The 25,654-nt window shown below is 36.8% G+C and overlaps 1 protein-coding gene across 43 annotated transcripts in view; it reads left to right on the top strand.

The window, feature by feature from the left end:
• CCDC171 (coiled-coil domain containing 171) overlaps positions 1–24,894 on the top strand; it is a 416,355-nt gene extending 391,461 nt beyond the window's left edge. For 42 of the 43 annotated variants that reach the window (XM_063609154.1, XM_063609151.1, XM_063609129.1 and 39 more), the window contains one exon: positions 24,604–24,894. In XM_063609154.1, coding sequence (XP_063465224.1) covers positions 24,604–24,831 — 228 coding nt within the window. In that variant the 3' untranslated portion in view covers positions 24,832–24,894. The remainder of the gene's footprint in view (positions 1–24,603) is intronic. The other variant, XM_063609126.1, reaches the window with a different exon arrangement.
• Positions 24,895–25,654: the final 760 nt, after the last annotated feature.

Below are 25,654 nucleotides of genomic sequence, written 5' to 3'. Positions count from 1 at the left end.
ACCCACAACAGTCCCCGGAGTGTGATGTTCCTCTTTCTGTGTCCATGAGTTCTCATTGTTCAATTCCCACCTACGAGTGAGAAGATGCGGTGTTTGGTTTTTTGTCCTTGCAATAGTTTACTGAGAATGATGTTTTCCAGTTCCATCCATGTCCCTACAAAGGACATGAGCTCATCATTTTTTATGGCTACATAGTATTCCATGGTGTATATGTGCCACATTTTCTTAATCCAGTCTGTCGTTGTTGGACATTTGGGTTGGTTCCAACTCTTTGTTATTGTGAATAGTGCCGCAACAAACATACGTGTGCATGTGTCTTTATAGCAGCATGATTTATAGTCCTTTGGGTATATACCCAGTAATGGGATGGCTGGGTCAAATGGTATTTCTAGTTCTAGATCCCTGAGGAATCGCCACACTGACTTCCACAATGGTTGAACTAGTTTACAGTCCCACCAACAGTGTCAAAGTGTTCCTATTTCTCCACATCCTCTCCAGCACCTGTTGTTTCCTGACTTTTTAATGATGGCCATTCTAACTGGTGTGAGATGGTATCTGATTGTGGTTTTGATTTGCATTTCTCTAATGGCCAGTGATGATGAGCATTTTTTCAAGTGTCTTTTGGCTGCATAAATGTCTTCTTTTGAGAAGTGTCTGTTTATGTCCTTCGCCCACTTTTTGATGGGGTTGTTTGTTTTTTTTCTTGTAAATTTGTTTGAGTTCATTGTAGATTCTGGATATTAGCCCTTTGTCAGATAAGTAGGTTGCAAAAATTTTCTCCCATTCTGTAGGTTGCCTGTTCACTCTGATGGTAGTTTCTTTTGCTGTGCAGAAGCTCTTTAGTTTAATTAGATCCCATTTGTCAATTTTGGCTTTTGTTGCCATTGCTTTTGGTGTTTTAGACATGAAATCCTTGCCCATGCCTATGTCCTGAATGGTATTGCCTAGGCTTTCTTCTAGGGCTTTTATGGTTTTAGGTCTAACATGTAAGTCTTTAATCCATCTTGAATTAATTTTTGTATGACGTGTAAGGAAGGGATCCAGTTTCAGCTTTCTCCATATGGCTAGCCAGTTTTCCCAGCACCATTTATTAAATAGGGAATCCTTTCCCCATTTCTTGTTTTTGTCAGGTTTGTCAAAGATCAGATAGTTGTAGATATGCGGCATTATTTCTGAGGGCTCTGTTCTGTTCCATTGATCTATGTCTCTGTTGTGGTACCAGTACCATGCTGTTTTGGTGACTGTAGCCTTGTAGTATAGTTTGAAGTCAGGTAGCGTGATGCCTCCAGCTTTGTTCTTTTGGCTTAGGATTGACTTGGCGATGCGGGCTCTTTTTTGGTTCCATATGAACTTTAAAGTAGTTTTTTCCAATTCTGTGAAGAAAGTCATTGGTAGCTTGATGGGGATGGCATTGAATCTATAAATTACCTTGGGCAGTATGGCCATTTTCACGCTATTGATTTTTCCAACCCATGAGCATGGAATGTTCTTCCATTTGTTTGTATCCTCTTTTATTTCACTGAGCAGTGGTTTGTAGTTCTCCTTGAAGAGGTCCTTCACATCCCTTGTAAGTTGGATTCCTAGGTATTTTATTCTCTTTGAAGCAATCGCAAATGGGAGTTCACTCATGATTTGGCTCTCTGTTTGTCTGTGATTGGTGTACAAGAATGCTTGTGATTTTTGTACATTGATTTTGTATCCTGAGACTTTGCTGAAGTTGCTAATCAGCTTAAGGAGATTTTGGGCTGAGACAATGGGGTTTTCTAGGTATACAATCATGTCATCTGCAAACAGGGACAATTTGACTTCCTCTTTTCCTAATTGAGTACCCTTTATTTCCTTCTCCTGCCTGATTTCCCTGGCCAGAACTTCCATGGACCTAATAGACATCTACGGAACTCTCCACCCCAAATCAACAGAATATACATTATTTTCAGCACCACACCACACCTATTCCAAAATTGACCACATAGTTGGAAGTAAAGCTCTCCTCAGCAAATGTAAAAGAATAGAAATTATAACAAACTGTCTCTCAGACCACAGTGCAATCATACTAGAACTCAGGATTAAGAAACTCACTCAAAACCACTCAACTACATGGAAACTGAACAACCTGCTCCTGAATGACTACTGGGTACATAATGAAATGAAGGCAGAAATAAAGATGTTCTTTGAAACCAACGAGAACAAAGACACAACATACCAGAATCTCTGAGACACATTCAAAGCAGTGTGTAGAGGGAAATTTATAGCACTAAATGCCCACAAGAGAAAGCAGGAAAGATCCAAAATTGACACCCTAACATCACAATTAAAAGAACTAGAAAAGCAAAAGCAAACACATTCAAAAGCTAACAGAAGGCTAGAAATAACTAAAATCAGAGCAGAACTGAAGGAAATAGAGACACAAAAAACCCTTCAAAAAATTAATGAATCCAGGAGCTGGTTTTTTGAAAGGATCAACAAAATTGATAGACTGCTAGCAAGACTAATAAAGAAGAAAAGAGAGAAGAGTCAAATAGATGCAATAAAAAATGAAAAATGGGATATCACCACTGATCCCACAGAAATACAATCTACCATCAGAGAATACTACAAACACCTCTATGCAAATAAACTAGAAAATCTAGAAGAAATGGATAAATTCCTCGACAAATACACCCTACCAAGACTAAACCAGGAAGAAGTTGAATCTCTGAATAGACCAATAACAGGCTCTGAAATTGTGGCAATAATCAATAGCTTACCAAACAAAAAGAGTCCAGGACCTGATGGATTCACAGCCGAATTCTACCAGAGGTACAAGGAGGAACTGGTACCATTCCTTCTGAAACTATTCCAATCGATAGAAAAAGAGGGAATCCTCCGTAACACATTTTATGAAGCCAGCATCGTCCTGATACCAAAGCCTGGCAGAGACATAACCAAAAAAGAGAATTTCAGACCAATATCCTTGATGAACATTGATGCAAAAATCCTCAATAAAATACTGGCAAACCGAATCCAGCAGCACATCAAAAAGCTTATCCACCATGATCAAGTGGGCTTCATCCCTGGGATGCAAGGCTGGTTCAACATATGCAAATCAATAAATGTAATCCAGCATATAAACAGCACCAAAGACAAAAACCACACGATTATCTCAACAGATGCAGAAAAGGCCTTTGACAAAATTCAACAACGCTTCATGCTAAAAACTCTCAATAAATCAGGTATTGATGGGACGTATCTCAAAATAATAAGAGCTATTTATGACAAACCCACAGCCAATATCACACTGAATGGGCAAAAACTGGAAGCATTCCCTTTGAAAACTGGCACAAGACAGGGATGACCTCTCTCACCACTCCTATTCAATACACTTTTAAAATACTCTACTTGTATACCCATTAAACAGTAATTTCCCATTTCCCCCATCTCCCTAGATCCTGGCAATCACCATTCTATTTTTTCTCTATTATTTTGACGACTCTAAGTATTTCATGTAAGTAGAATTCTACAGTATTTGTCTTTTTATGACTGGCCTATTTCACTTAGCATAATGTCCTCAAGGTTAATACATGCTGTAGCATAGTAGCATATATCAGCATTTCCTTCTTTTGTAAGGCTGAATAATATTCCATTGTATGTATATAGCACATTTTGCTTATTCAGTCATCCATTGATGGACTTGGGTTGCTTCCTTGTTTTAGCAATTGTGAATAATGTTGCTATGAATGTGAGTATACAAATATCTCTTCAAGACTCTACTTTCAGTTCTTTCAGGGTTATACCCAGAAGTGAAATTACTGGATCATTTGGTGATTCTATTTTTAATTTCTTGAGGAGCTACCATACTGTTTTCTACACTGTTGTACTATTTTACATTTCCACCAACAGAGCAAAGATCCTAATTTCTCCATCTCCCTGCCAACACTTGTGATTATCTGTTTTTTTTTTTTTAAGTAGCCGTTCTAATGGGTAAGAGGTAATATCTCATTGTAGGTTTGATTTGCATTTCCCTAATGATTAGTGATGTTGAGCATCTTTATATATGCTTACTGGTTTGTATATTTTTTGGAGAATGTTAAGTCATTTGCCCATTTTTTAAATCAGGCATTTTGTTTTCATTGAGTTTTAGAAGTTTTCTATATATTCTGGATATCAATCCCTTAACAGGTACATGATTTGCAAGTATTTTCTCCTGTTCTATGGGTTGCCTTTTTACTCTGTTCATAGTGTCCTTTGATGCACACAATTTTAAAATTATCAGGAAGTTCAATTTGTCTATTTTTTTTCTTTTGTTGCCTTTGCCTGTGGTGTCAAATTCCACAAATCTTTGCCAAATCCAGGGTTGTAAAGCTTTCACCCTGTGTTTTCTTCTAAAAGTTTTATAATTTTTGGTCTTACATTAAGTCCTTGATCCATTTTGATTTAATTTGTGTACATAATGTTCTTCATTATTTCTTCAGTGAAGTTCTTCAACTTCATTCTTTTGCATGTGGACATCTAGTTCTCCTAGCACTGTTTGTTGAAAAGACTTTTTTTTCCCCATTAAATGGTGTTGACATCCTTGTCAAAACTCATTTGACTATTATCTGATGCTTTACTTCTGAGCTCTCTATTCTATTCTGTTGGTCTCTATATCTGTCTTTATGTCAGTACACACTGTTTTGAATACTGTAGCTTAGTAGTAAGTTTTGAAATCAGGACGAGTGAGTCCTCCAACTTTGTTCTCCTTTTTTCAATCTTGTTTTGGGTGTTTCTGGTCCCTTGAGATTATATATGAGTTTTAGGATGGATTTTGCTTTTTTTTTTTAGAGACAGAGTTTCACTCTGTTGCCCAGGCTGGAGTACAATGGCATGATCTCAGCTCACTGCAACCTCCGTCTACTGGGTTCAAGTGATTCTCCTGCCTCAGCCTCCGAAGTAGCTGGGACTACAGGCATGCACCACCAAGCCTGGCTAATTTTGTACTTTTAGTAGAGACGGGGTTTCTCCATGTTGGTCAGACTGGTCTCGAACTCCCAACCTCAGGTGATCCACCTCCCTTGGCCTCCCAAAGTGCTGGGATACAGGCATGAGCCACTGCGCCTGGCCGGATTTTGCTATTTCTGCAAAGAATTTCATTGGGATTTTGATAGGGATTGCATCGACTCTGTAGATTGCCTTGGGTGGTATTGACATCTTAAGAATATGAAGTCTTCTAATCCATTAACATGAGATATGTTTCTATTTCTTCATATTTTTAATGTCTTTCAGCAATGTTTTGTAGTATCCATTATACAAATGTTTCCACCTCCTTGGTCAATTTAATTCCTAGGTGTTTTATTCTTTTTGATGCTATTTAAATGGAATTGTTTTTGTAATTTTCTTTTCATATCGTTTATTGTTAGGGTATGGAAATGTAACTGATTTTTGTGTGTTGACTTTGTGTCCTCCTACTTTGCTGAATTCATTTATTATTTCTTATAGTATTTTGTGTGAAATCTTTAGGATTTTCTACATGTAAGAGCATATCATCTGCAAAGAAAGATAATTTCACTTCTTCTTTTCCAATCTGAGTGCCTTTTTTTTCTTTTCTTTTTTTGAGATGGAGTCTCGCTCTGTCACCCAGGCTGGAGTGCAGTGGCGTGATCTCGGCTCACTGCAAGCTCCGCCTCCCGGGTTCACGCCAGTCTCCTGCCTCAGCCTCTCCGAGTAGCTGGGACTACAGGCGCCCGCCACCACGCCCGGCTAATTTTTTGTATTTTTAGTAGAGACGGGGTTTCACCGTGGTCTCGATCTGCTGACCTCATGATCCGCCTGCCTCGGCCTCCCAAAGTGCTGGGATTACAAGTGTGAGCCACCGCGCCCGGCCGCCTTTTCTTTTTCTTGCGTAATTTCTCTTGCTAGGACTTCCAGTACTATGTTGAATACAAGTGGTGAAAGGAGTCAGGTTTGCCTTGTTCCTGATCTTAAAGAGAAAGCTTTCATTCTTTCACCATTGCGTAAGATATTTGCTCTGGGCCTTTCATATATATGACCTTTATTGTGTTAGGGTAATTTCCTTCTATTCCTAGTTTGTTGAGAGTTTTAAATCAGAAAACAGTATTAAATTTAATCAGATGCTTTTATGCATCTATCAAGATGATCATGTGATTTTCAGCCTTCATTCTGTTAATGTGGTATATCACATAAATTGGTTTTTGTATGTTGAGCTCTCCTTGCATCCTGGGATAAACCCACTTAGTTAAGGTGTTTGGTCGTTTTATTGTGCTCTTGAATTCAGTTGATTGTATTTTGTTGAGGATTTTTGGATCTATATTCATTGGGGATATTGACCTATAGTTTTCTTTACTTGTGATATATTTGTCTGGCTTTAGTAACAGGATAATGCTGGCCTCATAAAATTTATTTGGAAGTCCCTTCTCTTCAATTTTTTTGGAAGAGTTTGAGGAGGACTAATGTTAATTCTTCTTTAAATGTTTGGTAGAATTAATCAGTGAAGCCATTTGGTCCTAGGCTTTTCTCGTTGAAAGGTTTTTGATTACTGAGTCAATCCGTTTACTAGTTATAGATGTTTTCCTTTTTTTTTTTTTTTAACTAATTTGTTAGTTGTGGTAGGTTTTATGTTTCTAGGAAATTGTCTATTTCATCGAGCGTGTTCAATTTGTCAGTGCAATTGTTCATAGTACTCTTACAATCCCTTTTTTCCCCCTGTGGAACTGGTACTAATATCCCCACTTTCTCTTTTGATATTAGTAACTTGAGTTTCTGTTGTTTTCTTGCTTATCTAGTTAAAAGTTTGTCAATTTTGTTGATCTTTTCAAAGAACCAACTTTTGGTTTCATTGATTTCCTCTATTTTCCTTCTTTTTTTTTTAAGTCTTTATTTTGTTTATCTCTGCTCTAATCTTTTTTCCCCCTTACTTCTGCTAGCTTTCAGTTCAGCTTTTTATTTTCTAGTTTCTTAAGTAGTAAAGTTAGGTTGTTGATTTGAGATCTTTCTTGTTTCTTAATGTAAGCATTTATAGCTATTAATTTTTCCCTTAGCACTGCTTCCACTGCATCTCATAAGTTTTGATATGTTGTGTTTTCATTTTCATTCATTTCTAAGTATTTCCAGTTTTCCTCATGATTTCTTCTTTGGACGATTGGTTATTTAAGAGTGTGTTGTTTAAATTCCACAGTTTTGTGAACTTTCCAGTTTTACTTCTGTTATTGATGTTTAAGTAGATTCTTTTCATTCTAGATCTACACAATGCATATGTTGCTCTGCTTATTGTTATCCCACAGATCCCTTAGACTCTGTTCACTTTTCTTCAATTGTTTTTCTTTCTGTATCTCAGCCTCAGTAATTTCTGTGGTCCTGTCTTCACATTTGTTGATTTTTTTTTTTGCCTGCTCAAATTTGCTTTTGAATCACTGTAGTGAATTTTTCATTTCAGTTATTTTAATTTTCAGCTCCAGAATTTCTTTTTTTATTGCTGTTTGTTTCTTTCTAGGCTTTCTATCTCTTTATTGATATTTCCATTTTGTTCAGACATTGTTTTCTTGATTTTCTTCACATTTTTCTTTAGTTCTCTGAGCATCTGTAAAACAGTTGTTGTAATGTCTTTGTCTCAGAGACCTGCCATCAAATCTTCTTCAGGGATAGTTTCTATTGATTTATTAATTTCCTTTGAATGAGCCATACTTTCCTGTTTCTCTGTATGCTTTGTGATTTTTTTGCTGTTGTTGAAAACTGAACATTTGAATATAATAATATAGTAACTCTGGAAATCAGATTTTCTCCCTTCCCTAGGATTTTCTGATTTTTTTTTTAAATTGCAGTAGCGATCTGTGTGTCAAGGATCAACCTGAGATGTAAACTTATGGTCTTCTCAGGTCTTTTCTGGATCTGCACCTTTCCCTGGGCTTGTGTGGTCACTTTCTAATTTTCCTCATATATGTAGTTGCTTTTAAATCTTAGTCCTTAATGTCTGGTCCCAAAGGGGGGAAAAGAGAAAGATGAAGAGGAGGGAAGAAAGGATGCTGGCCTTTTAAATTCCCTGGATGTCACTTCAGCTGAGGGGGAGGTGCAATGTGGGGAGGTGCAACAATAATGGTCACCTGCCTTTTGGTACCTCTGTGATCAGAAGCAACAATCAGAGCAGAGATCCTGATATTTGGAGAACAAGGTTCTTTTTGCCTACCCTGGCTCCTGCAAGTTATGTGCAAGCTGTTCCAAGAACATTTGCACATGTGTCTGTCACGGGGCTGGAAGTGGGAGATGGATAGCTGCTGCTGTGCTAAGAGCTAAAATTGATGGAAATTGATCATAATTTACTGTCCAAGCCTTCCCCTGGAAGTTGCAAGCCTTCAATAGACTCCAGAATTCCAAAATACTTTCATCAGACAGATTCTGCCAGTGCAGTTGTTGTCTAGGTGGTTCCTGGTGCTTACTACTCTGCCATCTTTCCAGAATCCTCTCAAATCCTTGTTGCACTATATTATATTACATTTTTAATAAGATGTGATAAGGTGCTTTCTATCGGGGACTTATAGCTTTAGTGAGGAAATAGACGTGTGTGTGTGTGTATGTATACTTATAACAAATTATAATAAGGAACATGAGAGTAGTGCAAGTAAGAAGTGAGAATTATCTGTGAGGACAATAACAGCGGAGATAGAAAAGGATTCGATTCTAGATAGATTTAGATGAAAAATGTGGCTGGACTTAACGAATAAAATTGATGCAGGGCAATTTCCTAATTACTTAGTAATTATTCACGATCTCTCCCTTCCTTGAACTTGTGGTAAGAAGTGAGCGGTGTTCAATATAACAAATTTGCATTTATGTAAAGAAAGATTTTCTGCAATTTGAAGGCATGTCACGAAAGCACTCCTACTTGGAGACCTGACTTCGAAAGCTTGGAGCATCTTCTCAGATTCATAGAATGACAAGTTAGGGTCTAACTGTGCTTTGCCTAGTGTGAAATAGTGGTAAATATCTGCTGGGATTAGTTCATGATGATGGAGGCTAGGATTCCCCATCTTGCAATTAGTTTTTCAGCTTTGATTACTGATAGGATACTTGGAATTGAAATCATAATTCTGTCTTAGTAACTATAAGGATGTGCATTTGGATGTCAGTAACAAACAGCCCTATCTTTGACGTTTTGTGTGTGGCCTCTTTATCACACAGCTTTACAAATGTAGGTTTCTGAAGGCAGCATAGTTTATATTACTTTTCCTTTTCTTTATATAACATTGATTTTTAAAATAACTCAAATTTTCAGAGTGCAAATAAATGAAAACTGATTATATGCTTAGAAATGAACATATTGGGAGGTGAGAAAAAATGTGCAAAATACTTAGATCATTTTTCAAAAAAGGATTAAAATTTTATTTCTTAGCCAAACATATATTCAAGTACAATGTATTTCATCTGAAAGCCTCAGTAACATGACAAAAATTTACAGAATAATTATTGTTGAGTTTGTTCATAAGTGCATGTTTATGAGTAGAGGCTGAATTCCATACTTTTGAATGTGCCTCGACCTTTCCGCTTTTGCTTGTCAGATGCCCCTTTTTTAATGCCAGGTAGTCTTTATACAATACTATTATTAATGATGTAATGGAAAAATTAACTATAAATTGATTGTTAATATTAAATTTTGGTAATCTAAAAATCAAATCTTTTCTCTCAGTAGGGCCGAAAGAACTGACTTGAAATTTAACTTTAGTCATCTAGAAGTCTGTTTTTTTTTTTTTTTTGAGCAGCTTAATGTATCACTGTAATATTTCCTAGATTCCTGTCTAATTCAATATATGGAATGACTAAACTGTAGCCATACTTGTTCTGAGCACACAGGCAAGAAGAGAAGTCGTTAAACATCTTGCTGTGTGTGAGCAGTTCGAGGGCAGGCAGACACCATGCACCTTGACCACCTATTATGAAGCTTTTTGCTGCCGTGTCAAGTGAAAGTGAGTTAATTGGGTGAAGCTGCGGAGCATGTTAGGGGCCTGGTAAAGGGTTGCTGTCTGACAGCTGAATGTCAGCAAAAGCCAGTCAAGTGTGGCTGAGAGACAGAGACCTGTCACAAAGTTCCCGCAGACTGGAACACAGTTAGGAAGCTGAAATATGGTTCCGTCTCACTTTTTCCCTCATTGAATCCAAGCACCTTAAAAGATTTTACACTGTATGTGTCAACTCTTGTTCTCTAAGCTGTTTCCCCCTAACTGTCCTGCATTCAAATGACTGAACAAAAGATGCTAATGTTTAGCAAAGTGAATGTAAATTCCCTCTTTTCCCCTTTTCTGCCCAAGCAGATAGACATTCATCTCAAAGGAAACTTTGAAGGTTTACATCAAACAATTAGATTTCCTCAAAATTTAGCTTATAATAGAATCTTTCTCAAGAGAGTATGAAAATTGACAATTAAAGCAGTAGAATAAGCATGCATTTTCCTCTGATATAGAAAATCAAGCTTTAGGGAGCTAGGACTCCTGTCTGAATGTCTTGAGAATGGACACTGGCCAAGATAACTTTCCTCTTATCTTTTGTCATAGGCTTCTTTCTTTCTTTTTCTTAGTGGCCTAAGGTAAAATGCAATAATTATAGCCACCAGAAGAATAAAGATTAGCATAGAAAGGAACAGTAAGTTCCCTTCTGAAGCTTGAGACATTTCGAAAGGAGGAATTGAAGAAAGTTGGGATTAAAGAAAATGAAGTTAAACTCTGTGAAATAAAAATATTTGCAGAAAGAGGAGTTTAATATTAAAAGATGCCCTGTTCATTTCCTTTAGAATATGGACTAGAATAGGGCCATTAACTCACTCATCCATTCGTTCATTCATTCCTCAACGGGCAGGTGTATAGAGTACCTGCTCTGTACCTGTCACTGTGCGGGCCACTGGTAATACAGAAACGAGCAAACAAAATAGCCTGTGGCTTCAAGGAATGAACGCTCTAAGCCAGCACTATTCATTAGAACTTACTGTGATGATAGAAATATGGCTTTGGGGCACTTGGAATGTGGTTAGTGTGACTGAGGAACTGAACTTTAATCTTTAATTTAATTTTATATTAAATTTTAACTAATGTAAATTAAATAGCTACATGTGGCTACTACATTGAATAGTGCAGGTCTAAGCAAACATGAGACTGTGATACTGTGCTATTATAAAAGTGTGATGGGGTGTTATAATAACACAGAGGTGAGGTATTTATATTATATTATATTATATTATATTATATTATATTATATTATACAAGGTGACAGAGGCCAGGAAAAGTTTGGGGTAAAGGTGATACCTGAGGTAAGCTTTGACTGACAGTAGGAGTTAGCCTGATGAAGAAGCCTCCTTCTAAATAGAAAGGGCAGCATGCAAAAGTGGCTCCAAGACAGGAGAAAGCAGGGCATGCTTCAGGATCAGCATTTTGATTAGTACAGGAGAGCAAAGCTGTTTTATGAGAAATTACGTTAATGCAGTGGTAGTGTCCAAGAAGACTACCAGTCAAGTTATCCAAGAGGTCATAACAGAAGGTGTCACAAACCAAATTAGTATACTGAAATCACATGACTTGTGGAATTAAACACACAGCAAAAAGCAAGAAGAGATATAGCAGGGAGCAAGCAGGGGGAAGGATCATAACCGACTTCTTGGTTATGCAGTGTTCATGTGCCCTGTCTCTCTCTGCTGCATCAGCCTTCTTCACTCTCTGTGAGGTTATGAGGATCAGGGTTGAGGTTTGAAACAGGGGGCTTGGAAGACCGAAGGTGCCTGAGGCCACTTACACACACTTGCTATCTAGGAGAGATGCAGGGACAAACATGCCTGGCCAACGGCTATAGTTTGCCACTGAGGCTGCTGAATAGCTTTATGTTTTATCTGCAGTTCTAGGGTCAATTTAAGGATGACATTAACTAGAGGTGGCATATCTCTACCTTATGATGTGGCTTTCCATCCATTTCTGTCTATAAAGTAACAGGTCTTACCATATGGATTCTGCCTATGTCCCACAAACTACTTGCTAACTCATTATCTGTGCTTATTAATATTTCTTATGAGTTTCATCTATCCTATTTTTCTAGTCTTTAATCTCAAATTTGAATATTTTCAAATAATAAGCAAACATACAATAAAGAAGAGATGAAGTAGGAAACAGCGAAGTCTGAAGAGATGACTTGTTTACAAAAATTAAAAGTACGTTTAGGCCAGACAAAGTGGAGAGACAAATAACTGATGAAAAATATTTAGCAAAGAGCTTTGAAACCTATGTCAAAATTATTATCTAGTGGACAACCTACTCCAAGCGCAGACTGCATTTCAAACAAGTCTAGGCCTTTTTGAAAAACCAGTGTGCAGACTCTAGAGAGTTAATCTGAATGAGGGCTCTGGCAGTTGGAGAAGGACTAGTGGAGATTTTATGGGCAGGCACCCAGAGAAGGAGATGTGAAGTGGAGAGAATGACCTAATGCCTTTCCTCCATGCAGACCTAGGGACTGGCATCTGGACTCTTAGAAAAAGGGCCTACAGGTAGAAGCTGAAGGAAATGTTTTGTGACAGACACTGCAAGACACTGGGTTTCAGTCAGAGTTGTCACAGTTTTCAGATGACAGAAAGGGAAGGATGGGCACCCCAAATTTTTGTTAGAGCTATCACCCATATGACCTAGCAAGCCCTCTAATACATTGAAGGCAGACCCTGGTGGTGGGATTGCAGACACCAAGCAGCTCTTGATAGGGAATCCACAGGGGTGTTTGAGGCTTGTACGAGCAGGACAGGGAAGGACCAGGGTAACTTGACTCACTTGGGACTTTGTATCCACAGAATAATGAGGACAGGAAACTTCCAGTGCTATTGTGCATCAAAGCTTTTCCTATAAAAATAGCAATTATGTGGTTTCATAGTATTTCAACAGATTATAATTTAAGAAGAACTGGATCAGGATGAAGATTAGTTAAGGTCTAATAAATAATCCCCCAAACAGGGAATTTTTATTTGTTTAATTCACTTTTGTATTCCAGTACCTGGAATAGTATTTGGCACATCATAGGCACTTGATAGATATTTACTGAAAAAATAAATGAATAGAGCTAATTTAGGATACTAAGAGGGGATATGGGTTTAGATATCTTTATGCATTATGCAAGCATAGGGAAAATTTATCATATGGAATTGATAACATAGGGAGTCAATTCCTGAAATAAAGCCTAGGGGTATATTATTTTGGAATTTTGTGTTTGCTATATTTTACTGTTACATAAGATGTTCTCCCTAGGGATGGATTTGGGTTGAGACTGCTGGAAATGATGTGGTTATATCAGAAATAACATTCCTAACTATCATGTAAAGGAAATGCCATTGCCAGCTAAGTGATTTGTTTTAGAACATATGCCCCAGTGCTTGTTGTGATTTGACAGCATTCCGCAGATATGACCCCCAGATCACATGATTTGTCTTACATCTGAAGTGCCTTTCTCTCCCTAAGAAATACATTCTTTTAACTGAAGATAACCAGTCCCTCCAGAAAGGCCCAGCTATGGAACTGTTCAAAGGGTCCACAGCCCTGGGGAATATAGAGCTTATACCATGGTCAGTGGGGAAATAAAGGCAGCTTGCAGCATTCCACGAAGAACTGCTAAGGATTTTAGGTGTGATATAATGGAACAATGAAGGAACATGGCCTAAAACAGCAGTGGAAGTGAGGGGCATGCAAAAAAAAAAGGGTTTCAAATTGCAAAATGAGAATTTAGTGCTAAGTTTTTTGAGATGTGTGATTGACAGATACTTACATTGTTAGAAAGGTTTAGGAAAGTCATTTCTTTCAAACTACTTTAAATTCTAAATGATTCTTTCCTTCCTCTGCTCTTCTTTACCTGAGTGCCTGCTCAGGCATTCCACTCCTTGAAAAACATATTGCTACGAGGTCTAAGTTTATAGCTTCCAGATTATTACTAAATTTTTGACATTGAATAAAAAAGGTTTATAACTTTAAGAGGAAATTCTTCAGTAATGAAATAGTGGTCAGAAAACTTTTGCCTAATAGTTCCCAGAGAGAGTGTGACATGTGTACATTTTGACCACAGAAGTTGTAATTTGGCAGCTGGAAGTGCTATTTGGAGTAAAATGAAGGCACACAAGTTATAAGTAGTCACTCTGCATAAGGAGTTGTATTTGCGCAGAGTAGAGGAACAAGTTACTCAGTGTCATTATTTGTGTAGGTGTTTACTCAGTGTAAAACTGTAAATATGACTTAGATAACTGAAAGCATTGAAATGAGAGTGTTCTTTGCTAGATCAAAATGTTTTCAAAACATGCAAAACACTTAAAGACCTATCCTCTGAGACCTTTAACTATCCAATTACATTTTCATTTTGACCACACATTTTAGAGCCATAACTATACTAAAATATATAGATGTATTTCAGTATATATAAATGTATACAGTTTCATTTTTTAATAAAGGGTTTTTAGCTATAAAAGTAAAATGTACTTACTGTAGGTAATTTGGAAAATACAAATCCTAATCCTAACTCAGAGAATAGAGAAAAAAAATCCCAACAATTCCAATACCACAAAACAAGCACCATATGTAATTTTGTGTACTGCTTTTTCACGACGTAGTCTAGCCCTAGGGTCAGCAAATCTACATGCCACCTGTTTTTATATGGCCTGTGAGCTAAGAATGGTTTTAATATTTTAAATAGTTATGGGAAAAAAGCAAAAGAATAATAACATATCATGACACATAAAATTTATGTGAAATTCAGATTTCACTGTCCATAAATAAAGTTATATTGGAACACAGCCGTGCTAATTCATTTACATATCCTCGATTGCCGCTTATATGCTACAACAGCAGGGGCTAATGCTTGGAACAGAAAACATATACCTTAGAAAGCATGAAATACTTATCTAGCTCTTTACAAAGGTCTGATCTTTGTTAGACCCAAGCATTTGTCCGTGTTATCCAAAAGTTTATAACTGTAAATTTTATAGCTATGTAATTTTCCACCACGTAGCTATAGCCTACTTAACTATGCTTCTGGTTGAATATGAGAGTATTTCTAATTTTTGTCTGTTATTATTAATATAGAGAACCTAATCATAAATGGAATTTTTGGATCAAATGGCATTAAGCATTTAAGACAGTTGCCCAATTATAGATCCAATGGTTCTATCAACTTATACAGTTACTAGCAATTTATGAATGCCTGCTTCACAATGCTTTCACTAACCTTTAGCATAATTTTTAATATTTAATTTTTACCGGCAATAAATGTCTTATTTTATTTTCTATTTTTGATTACTTGTGGGGGTTACAATTTTTTCCCATTTATTTGTTACTTAGCTGTATTTTTGCTTTTGTGAACTGCCAGTTTGTAACTTTCTCTCATGATTCAAATAATTTTAAAGATGAAAAATCATGGAAAGAAAACTTTCACCTTTCAAACCTTTTTTTTCTACCCAAACTCTAATTCAGTTCTTTTTTCCAAAGATTATTAAGTTTCTTTTGATTTCTTGTGATTCTTTTTTCCAGAAAAAATAGGGATAGATATGCATGTATGTGTGTTTATGCTTATTTTAAAATATATATTACTATTTATATGTATGTATATATATACACATAAACACATGTATACATTTTGAACTGTTTTTTTCACTTGGATATATTTCTCTATCAGCCTTTACATATTCACCTCATGTTTAAAATAGTTGTATTATATGGTTGTCATACTTCACTTAAATAGCCCTGTGTTCATAGACCTCTGATTTTATTTTTAAAAAGTTTTGTTTATCACTGCATGTTCTCACTCATAGGTGGGAATTGAACAATGAGAACACATGGACACAGGAAGGGGAACATCACACACCGAGGCCTGTTGTGGGGTGGGGGGGAGCGGGGAGGGATAGCATTAGGAGATATACTTAATGTTAAATAGTGAGTTACTGGGTGCAGCACACCGTCATGGCACATGTATACATATGTAACAAACCTGCACGTTGTGCACATGTAGCCTAAAACTTAAAGTGTATAAAAAGATCACTTTTAAAGTTAAAAAGGTTTTGTTTATTTATCTAAAAATGTTTCAGTGAATATACCTGCATGCTCACCTTGGTGAACTCTTTTGAGTGTAGCCATAGAAGAAATGCCTAGCAGTGGAATTGCTAGGTCAAAGGAAGATACATTTAAATTTTTGTCTTCCAGAAAGGTTGCAACAGCTTAACTACATGGCATAAGTTTGCCTGATTCCCTCTTCTCAACAGTGGAGATCATCAGACATCTAAGTTTTTGCCCATTTGGTATATGAAAAGTAATCTTTAATTGGGATGTGTTGCATTGTATTTCTTTACTTATGAATTAAGTTTAGCACCTTTTCATATGTTTTTTGGTTATTATACTACTCTTTCCCCCAGTCAGACATCTAATTTGTACATGAGGCAGAGGCTGTCAGTGGTTTCCTAATATCTGTTTTCTCTCTCTTTCTTAGTAATAGAGCCTCTGAATGTTACCTGGGCTGCTCAGGAAACAAACAAACAGACAAACAAGCTACATTTCTCAGACTCTCTCTAAGCTAAATTAGTTATATGACCTAAGTTGTAGTCAATGGGATGTAAGTAAAAGTGCACAATTTTAGGAAGTGTCTGTAAACGGAAGCAGTGCCTCCTTCTTTGCTCCATCCTCCTTTATTCTCGCTAGAATGCAGACATACTAGCTGGAACTTGAGCAGCCATTTTTGACCATGAGGTAAAAGCCATGTACTGAGCTATGGAGCCCAAGATAGAAGCAGCCTGGATTCTTGATAACTTTATATTGCCCTATCAGAGGGAAATAAACTTTTATCTTATTTAAGCCAATGACATTTAGAGTTTTCTCTTACAACTGAACTCAGTCTTAATAAATATGCTACCCTCAGCCTATTTTCTAATTACATTATTTTAATTGATTTGCATGAGCCTTTTGTAAATTAAGGAAGTTACTTGTATGGGGATTCTATGTGTTGCACATATTTTTACCAGTTTGTCATTTCAGACTTTCAGTGGCATTTTTCTATATGGTGTGCTTGTTTTTATTTATTTGGTTTTTGTATCTTTTTGTATATTTGAGTGCATAAACTTATTTACATTTTCAATTCTCTCTGAATTGTTTGGGAATGTATATTTCTAAGACAGAGGGGAAAATGCCTCCTTTGCATTTTCTGGCCGTTTCTGGCACTCTCTACCATCAGTTGTGTCAGGATTGTCAGGTCAGCAACAGACTGCAAGCACAAGGGTATGAAGAACACTAAGAAAAGAAAGAACAAAAGCCACTTGGGAGAATTCTTCAACTCTTTTTCTAACCTCAACCACATCAGGAAATCTAAACATCCTGGAGAAGAAAATGGGACTTATTGTCTTGTCAGGCACAAGATATCTTGAAGTAATTTAAAATTAAAATTTAAATGTTCTAGTGTAATTTAATTAGTTAATTATTTTTTGAGACAGAGTCTCACTGTTGTCACCCAGGCTGGAGTGCAATGGCGTGAACTCAACTCACTGCAACCTCTGCCTCCTGGGTTCGAGTGATTCTCCTGCCTCAGCGTCCTGGGTAGCTGGGATTACAGGCACCCACCAGCATGCCTGGCTAATTTTTTGTGTTTTTAAGCAGAGACGGGTTTTCACCATGTTGGTCAGGCTTGTCTCAAACTCATGACTTCAGGTGATCTTCCAGCCTCTGCCTCCCAAAGTGCTGGGATTACAGGTGTGAGCCACCGCACCTGGCCTTAAGTGTTCTAGTGTAAGTTTAAACCTCAGTGCCTCATTTTGTCTCTGAATATAACAACATATAAGCTCCTTTGATGAAAGGGCCATAACTTTCATTTTTGTGTAAGTTCCATGAGATCTATGTATTTACTCCAGTAAGTACCACAGGCATTCAAATGCTGGACCACAATGAAATATGCTATCAAAATATAAACATTTATTTTAGCCTCTGGCACAATCTATGTACTTTTATTTTCCATCTTCAGAGAGGTTTGTTGAGCCCTTATTTTGTTGATGAAATGCCTCTAGATACAAAATAAGCCTGAGGCTAGGCTATATCTTCTTTGGGCAACATGGTAAGGTAATGGTCAAGCGTATGAATAGGAGAGTCAGAAGAACCAAGATTCACATCCCTTTCTACCATTAGCAAGCTGTGCAACCTGTGGCAGTTTATTCTGCTCTTGTGAGCCCTAGTCTCTTCAACTGTAGAATGAAGATAATTGTAGTGCTTTCTGAGTGAGTCACTGTGAGAATTCAGATAATGCCTGTAAAACTAAATCTAGCACAGTGCCTGACATAATGCTGAATACACGTTGACTATAATTGTAAAGTTAGAATTCATATAATTTGAGAAGAGTGAAAAAGAGAAGTGAAGAAGAGGAGCCACTCTATGCTACACATTTTTGTATATATTATTCCATGTAATCCTCATAACAGCCCTATGAGGGATTAGTCTTCCTCCTTTACAGATAAGGATACAAGCTCACACAGGTTAAGTAACTCGTCAAGGATCACATAATTAGTAAATGTGTTTACTACTTCTAAATGAAGTTTAGAACCTTAGTTCTTTCCACCTTCAAATCCCGTATTCTTTCCATTCATCTTTGCTAAATCTAATTGCGACATAATCTGTATATGTGTGAAATAACAAAATAACAGTAAAACACCAAGACCATGAAGTAATAATATAAGTCATTTGTTCATTCACTCATTCATCATTTAGGAATCTTATTTAGTCCCAGATATTCTGCTAAATGCTAGGGGTACAAAGTCATGATTCCATCACACTAAGTGCTCGTAGTTTTATAGCAGAGATGTAAGGATATACAAATAAGTGAAAAAAATAGTAAAGTAAATGCTCATGAAGGAATGTAAAAATGAGATTGGATGTTACAGTTAGCTGTAGTTGGGGAAGGATGGGAAGAGGATCCAGAAAAGCCTTATGAAAGAGGCAGACCTTGACCAGAGTTTGAAACGTGGAGGACTCACCCAACAAAGAGCAGAATTGGACAGACTGGAGGGCGATGTGAACTATGGAATGTCCTGTTTAGGGTCTCACAAATTCCATGTACCTGGCTTGCACAGTACAAGTGAGGAAATGGTAGATGAGGCTGGACAGGGAAGCCAAGAGCAAGGGCATGGTTATAGGGAAGCATGGAGAATCAAAACCATTGATCCAATCAATCTTCCACATCAAACAAGTAGCCAAGGCTGAATTAGAACCAGATAGAATGTTGAATGTCTGCCTGAGGACAGAGTTGTTGTGATGTGAATCAGGTTTCTTGTTAATACATTCTACCTCTTTTTTCTGATTTGTTTCTGCCTCTATGATTGTCCTTTTTAGATCTCTAGGCACACTGGGCCCTTAGGGTGTTTCCTAATGCAACTTCTTTGCATTTTTCCATTAACTCACATTTCTTCCCATGCCTTGATGTCAGTAAGATAGTCAAACTAGTCTGTACTAAGGTTTAATGACTTACAGGGAGAAGAATGCATAAAATATTCCTACATGCTTGTTATTGGTAGCTAAAAGTTAGAACTGGTAACTACTGTAGGAGAAATAAATATTGGATGGCATGATAGCAGATGTGTGTGTGTGTGTGTGTGTATGAGTGTGTATATTTATATGATACATATATCAAGTATATGTGTGTGTATATATTTATAAGGTGAATGTATGTTTTTATGTGTATATATATCTCAGATATAAAATTGAGTATTCCACAAGAGAATACTATGTGATTTTTGCCAACTCTGACTGTCTGGATAAACTACAGTGTCCTATGAGACCAGCATGCCAACTGGAAAACTGACAGGTAGAATTTGGCTAATTCATCTAAAGTATTTAGAAGAAAGAAAACTTTGTGACACTGAGTATTGAGACTCTGGTGGTAAGAACACGTTAGGAACCAAAGTAGAAACGGCAAGGGAGCCTCACTGTAACACCCTCTTGTGGGTGCTTTGATTTCTTCATCTGTTTATGTGGAGCTGTGCAGACTACTTAAAAGTAGTTAATAATTTACAGGGCTTAAAACATCATCATGGAATTTGAAGTAATGAAAAGAGTACTATAGAATTTAATTGAATGAAGCCACATCATCTAAATTGTGGCTAATCTTGTTATCTATTTGGCTTTATTTTAGAACAATGTGCAATGTGCAATATGTATTCTTTCCCCTTAAGAATGGTCTGTCTACATCTTCTCAAGTATTATATTCGGGAAACTGATTTCTGGGTTAATGTCCCTCAAAAAAGTTAGGGTTTATAGTATATGCTGTCACACATGGAATTATGGCAGACCTGTAGAATTTCAAAGCTGGAAAGAGTACAGCCCCTTATTTGGATGGACTAATTTACCTGCCCCAAATGACCCAGTGGGATTGTAAAAGAACTGCGAGGAGAAGCTAGAGTCCGCTGATCTTCAGTCTAGTATTCTTTTAATCACACTATGTGCTTAGCATAATCTCCATGCAATACTGCTAAGGCTTACTAAATCACATTTTTCCTCACTTTTTATAATACTAAATTCTAGAAGACTTAACTTGATCATAAATGTTACACAGGAGACAAATGGCTTAGTTTCAGAAGCCTTGATCGGCAACAAGGCTTTGACTTACAGACAATTTATTGGGTGGTTATTTTATTATTAGACTAATGCTTTATTTGTTTATTTGTGTTTGCAAAACATTTGTAGAAAATTAAGATATTAAAGCCTTGAAAAATGGCTATTGGATGTGTCCAATTACTGTATTTCATAAGATTTTTAAAATGTAGAAATTTAGTAGACACATTTTGTATTGTGAATATGTATTTAGCTGATGGACTATAGCAGTTCAAATAGAATCATTTATAGCTTATTGAGTAAATAAAAGTGCTTCCATAAAGATTCACATGACACCTAGCTTTTATTTCAGGTAACTAATTTCCTTTTGAAAAACTGCCTAAATTTAGATTTACATAAGAGACAGAACACCTCAGCAGTTTTAAAAGTAGTTTATATGACCACGGACTTTACAGATTTAAAATATAAGATCGGGTGGTGAACACTAACTTTTAATATTCTCTGACAAAAAGTTATTTAACTGTCCTTTACTCTCTGTGTTACATTAAAATAGTACAAAAGTGTTATGTATTTCTGGATATTATTCTGGATATTTATAACAAGAAAAACAGTTCATATTTACTTGTTATTTTAACATCACATTCTCAAATCAAAGTTTCACCAGAATTGTTGCTGGCTTTTTTTCTTTTTTTTTTTTGAGACACAGTCTTGCTCTGTTGCCCAGGCTGGAGTGCAGTGTGCAGTGATGCGATTTTGGCTCACTGCAACCTCTGCTTCTGGATTCAAGTGATTCCCCCGCCTCAGCCTCATGAGTAGCTGGGATTACAGGCACCCGCCCGACTAATTTTTGTATTTTTAGCAGAGACGAGGTTTCACCATGTTGGCCAGGCTGGTCTCCAACTCCTGACCTCAGGTGATCCACCTGCCTCGACCTCCCAAAGTGCTGGGATTACAAGTGTGAGCCACCAACCCCAGCCGGTGGCTTCTTTTTAAGCTTTTAAGTGACTTAAAATCAGACTTTACCTCATTTCATGAAAAAAGTTTTTTTCTAGCAGTACAGCAGATGATCCCGGTAGCAAAAGCAGTCATTTGTTTTCCTTTACACAAAAGTAACTCTGTTTACTTTCTAGAGACTATACTTTTGGGGGTTACAAGACTTTAAGGAAATCTCTCTCTCTCTTTTTCATCTCTGGAGATTTTTTATATTATTTTCCATGTTTAGGACATAAGGTCAGAAAATAGTGTGCAAAAAGTGAGACTAATTTGAAATATTAGGGAAATAACACCCCATTTCAAGGTTATTTAGTCAAAAATGTTATATTGGATGAAAGGGTGCTTTCAGACAACATACTGGAAAGTAGACATCTTAGAAAAAGTAGGATGAGAAAAGGTAAAGGAGGGACCTCTTTGTAGGTTACCAAGATCTGTAGAATGTTAAAGAGAAATGAGCAGTTAGTAGAGACTTTCCCTAAAGGACCGCCTTCCTAACTTTGTAATGTGTTAGGTTGATGGATTCACAAGAACAAAAAGGGAAACTTTAAGTACAACATATAAGTTTGAGTAAATTATGCGTATCACTAATATTGACAAAACAGGGATGGTTGGTCAATTTGGCCTAGTTACCTTTCTCTAAAATATCCAGAAGAAAATACCCCCAGAGGATATCTGACCTTCCTTGGACTGATTCTGCACACCCCTCTATTTTCCATACATAGTTTTCTTAGACCAGAACTTGAAGTATAAAGATGTATCAAAACAAACTTTTAAAGCCTTTTCTGACAATATTCTATTATAATAAAGAATACTATGGCTACAACTATGTTTATTAAGAAGAAAATCAGGCCCCACCATCTCCTGCTCTTCTAGCATTCCCCTAACCCCCAGGCCTGGCAGAATGAGAAGTTAGTAGATGGCACTGTAATGTTTATAGCTGCAAAGTCAATCCAGTAATGACACTGCTAAAAAATGATTCTAGCAGCAGTAAAAATGCAGGTGTGTACACCTCTAGCCTCTGATGTAATGAGATGCCTCTGTTCAGGTTCTGAACTGAGATGATCAGGCCCAGCATTAAGGTTCTGCAAGCAAAACCTCATTAATACTACTAATCAGGGTCAACACATGATTTTGGAAGTTGTTTTCTTTCCACTGGGAAACCTTGTCCTTCATAGAGCTATTTCAAGTGACCATTTTAGGTGTTAGACTTCCAGTATAAAAAGAGATGATTTCCGTCAGCTATTGGCCTGCAGTAGAGTATCAAGAAATCAAAAGAACAAAGATCAAAGAAAATTGCTGAACTAGGTGTTAGATGCAGATATTGATTTTTTCTCCAGTTGTAGTTTTAAAAAAATCCACAAAAATGGTAACACATACAACAGTTGAATTTCTAATATGTTCCTAAAGCCAGTGATAGCTTCCCTCTTGTTTTTACATGTAGAAACAGTTTTGTATAACATGACATAATAAAACAGACCTTATAGTTTACATTATTTTGTTATCAAAACTGTAAGAGGATCTACTAAAAAGTTTTTTTTAAAAAAACCCTGCAATATAGAGTATGATTTTTAGTGGAGATACTTGTAACCAGACTTGTTATTTCAGCAAAATTTATTTTGTGGGAATCTGGAAAATTATGTCATACAATTGATCACTATTTTCCTGCCATCTTTAAATGTCGTAATACTTACCTGCTTTACTGCTAAGACTTCTTCGTGTTAAATATTAACTACTAGATACTGACGTCACTTAAGGCTTAAATGAGCAGCTTTATCAAAATATTAATTCTGTTGTCCAGTATTTTATGACTTTGTGGCATTTTTAAGTTTAATTTCCAACAATTTCTGGATACCATCAGTGTTCTCAAATATATGACAAATTATTTTCAGTCCCTTAGTTTGACACGTGATTTCTAAATACTTATAATAGTCTTTATCAAAACAGGGTGGTATCATGGACATAAAGAGGGAAACAATAGACACTGAGCACCAGGGACTACGAGAGTGGGAGAGGGTTCAAGAGTTACCACTCGGGGACTGTGCTCACCACCTGGCTGATGGGATCATTTGTACACCGTACCTCAGTGGCTGAAATCAAGAATTACCCATGTAACAAATCTGCACGTGTGCCCCTGAACCTAAAATAATAAAGTTGAAAGAAAAAACAGGGTGGTGGCATTATTATTAAAGTAAAGCCAAAGAGTTCTCCTTAGAATTTTGTATCTTAGTATGCCATTTTCTAGAGGTCACTGGGATTGGCTTATTTTTCTTTGCGCTACTTTTGTCAAATAAGTAAAACGGATAGATTTAAAAAACTTAAATACTCATAGTTTATTTTCTAAGTAATCTAATCTTCCATATTATATGGCACTTACTATATAGCGTAATGAAATAAATGCCATTAGCATCGGTTTCTGTAAATTGCCAATGGACTGAAGTCAAGGTAAAAATCCCTGATTGTATTGACTCTCTGATATAATAACTTTATAAAAAGTGTTACACAGGCCGGGCGCGGTGGCTCACGCCTGTAATCCCAGCACTTTGGGAGGCCGAGGCGGGTAGATCACGAGGTCAGGAGATCGAGATCATCCTGGCTAACACGGTGAAATCCTGTCTCTACTAAAAATACAAAAAATTAGCCGGGCGAGGTGGTGAGCACCTGTAGTCCCAGCTACTCAGGAGGCTGAGGCAGGAGAATGGCGTGAACCCGGAAGGCAAACCTTGCAGTGAGCCGAGATGCGCCACTGCACTCCAGCCTGGGTGACAGAGCGAGACTCTGTCTTAAAAAAAAAAAAAAAAAAAAAAAAAGATAAAAAAAAAAGTTTTACACAAAGATTTAGTGTTTAGACAAATTCCTGTTGTCTAGAAAAGTTCATGAAAGAGTAAATAAGGGATTCAGTCACACTTGATAAATAATTTACTATTTATATATTCTCGTGTAGATTATTGAAATAGTAATTTCCTCTCATTTTATATTATAATGATTGTTAGTCTACTTGCCTGTTTATGGTTATAGGCTCTGTTTGAGAGTTTTCAACTCCATATTTATTATTTTCTTCTTTTGTATGTCACAGATAGGATCACGAGACCATTCAAATCTCTCCATTCCTTCAAGAGCTCCTCTTCCTGCTGACACAACTGGTATTGGGGATTTTTTACCATTGAAACCTGAACTTGATACAACTTACACTTTCTTAAAGGAGACATTTATAAATACTGTGCCCCATGCTCTGATGTCATCTCACTCCTCTCCAGTGACTATATCTGCTAATGCCAACAGACCAACTCAGATTGGATTATGACTTCATGAAATTAAAAAATGGAGGAACAGTTAACATTGCAATTAAAATTGTTTTGAATGGGAATTTTCTTATCAGTTGACTTTTGTTTCAGCAGAAGTGGCAATGGATTTAAAATTTTGTGTGATATCTTGATGTATTCTGGTAGCTCTGTCTCCTTGAATAAGGAAATAGCCAACTTTTTTCTCTCCAAGTTTTATTTACTATCACAGTTGCTCATTTTTATGTAACATATTTTTAAATGTTAAGGAATGACACATTTTGGGTAATTTCCCTCAGACTTAAAAAAATCAATAAGCCATTTTAGTCTCTATCTATCAAAGTTGTTTCATACTTGTCTATTTTAAAGCAGGACTGCAATGCTTTAATAGGATTGAGAGAGCTATTTGAAATGTATGCCAATGATTCCTGTCATTTCATGGCAGCCCGGCCATGGTTCACTGAGCCCCCTCTTCTCTCTTGTCAGCTCAACTGAAGACAAGCATTTAGTTGCAAACTTTAAGCAGGTTGTGCAAAACAGAAATGATGTGACTGCTTCTCTTCCTGCACAATAATGTCACTCCTGGTCAATGTGAGAAGGTCAGGTTGCTCCTTGTAAAGCTACATGATACCACTTGCCCATTTGAACAAGTTAACTGCTGAATCTGGTCCCTGAAGGCATTGAAAACTCATTCTTTTAGCAAGTCTGCATTTGATAAGAAAGTAGAGCAATTGTGCTGGAGGATTTCTGTGCTATGTTTAGGCACTTCATAAGGACAGTTCCCACACCAGGATAGCAGGTAATATATTTAGTATAAGCTGAAAAACTTCAAGGTAATGGCTGTTT

Source organism: Symphalangus syndactylus, chromosome 9 (genome assembly GCF_028878055.3).
Source record: "Symphalangus syndactylus isolate Jambi chromosome 9, NHGRI_mSymSyn1-v2.1_pri, whole genome shotgun sequence".
Lineage (NCBI taxonomy): Eukaryota > Metazoa > Chordata > Mammalia > Primates > Hylobatidae > Symphalangus > Symphalangus syndactylus.
This window is presented reverse-complemented; position numbering and strand designations above follow the sequence as displayed.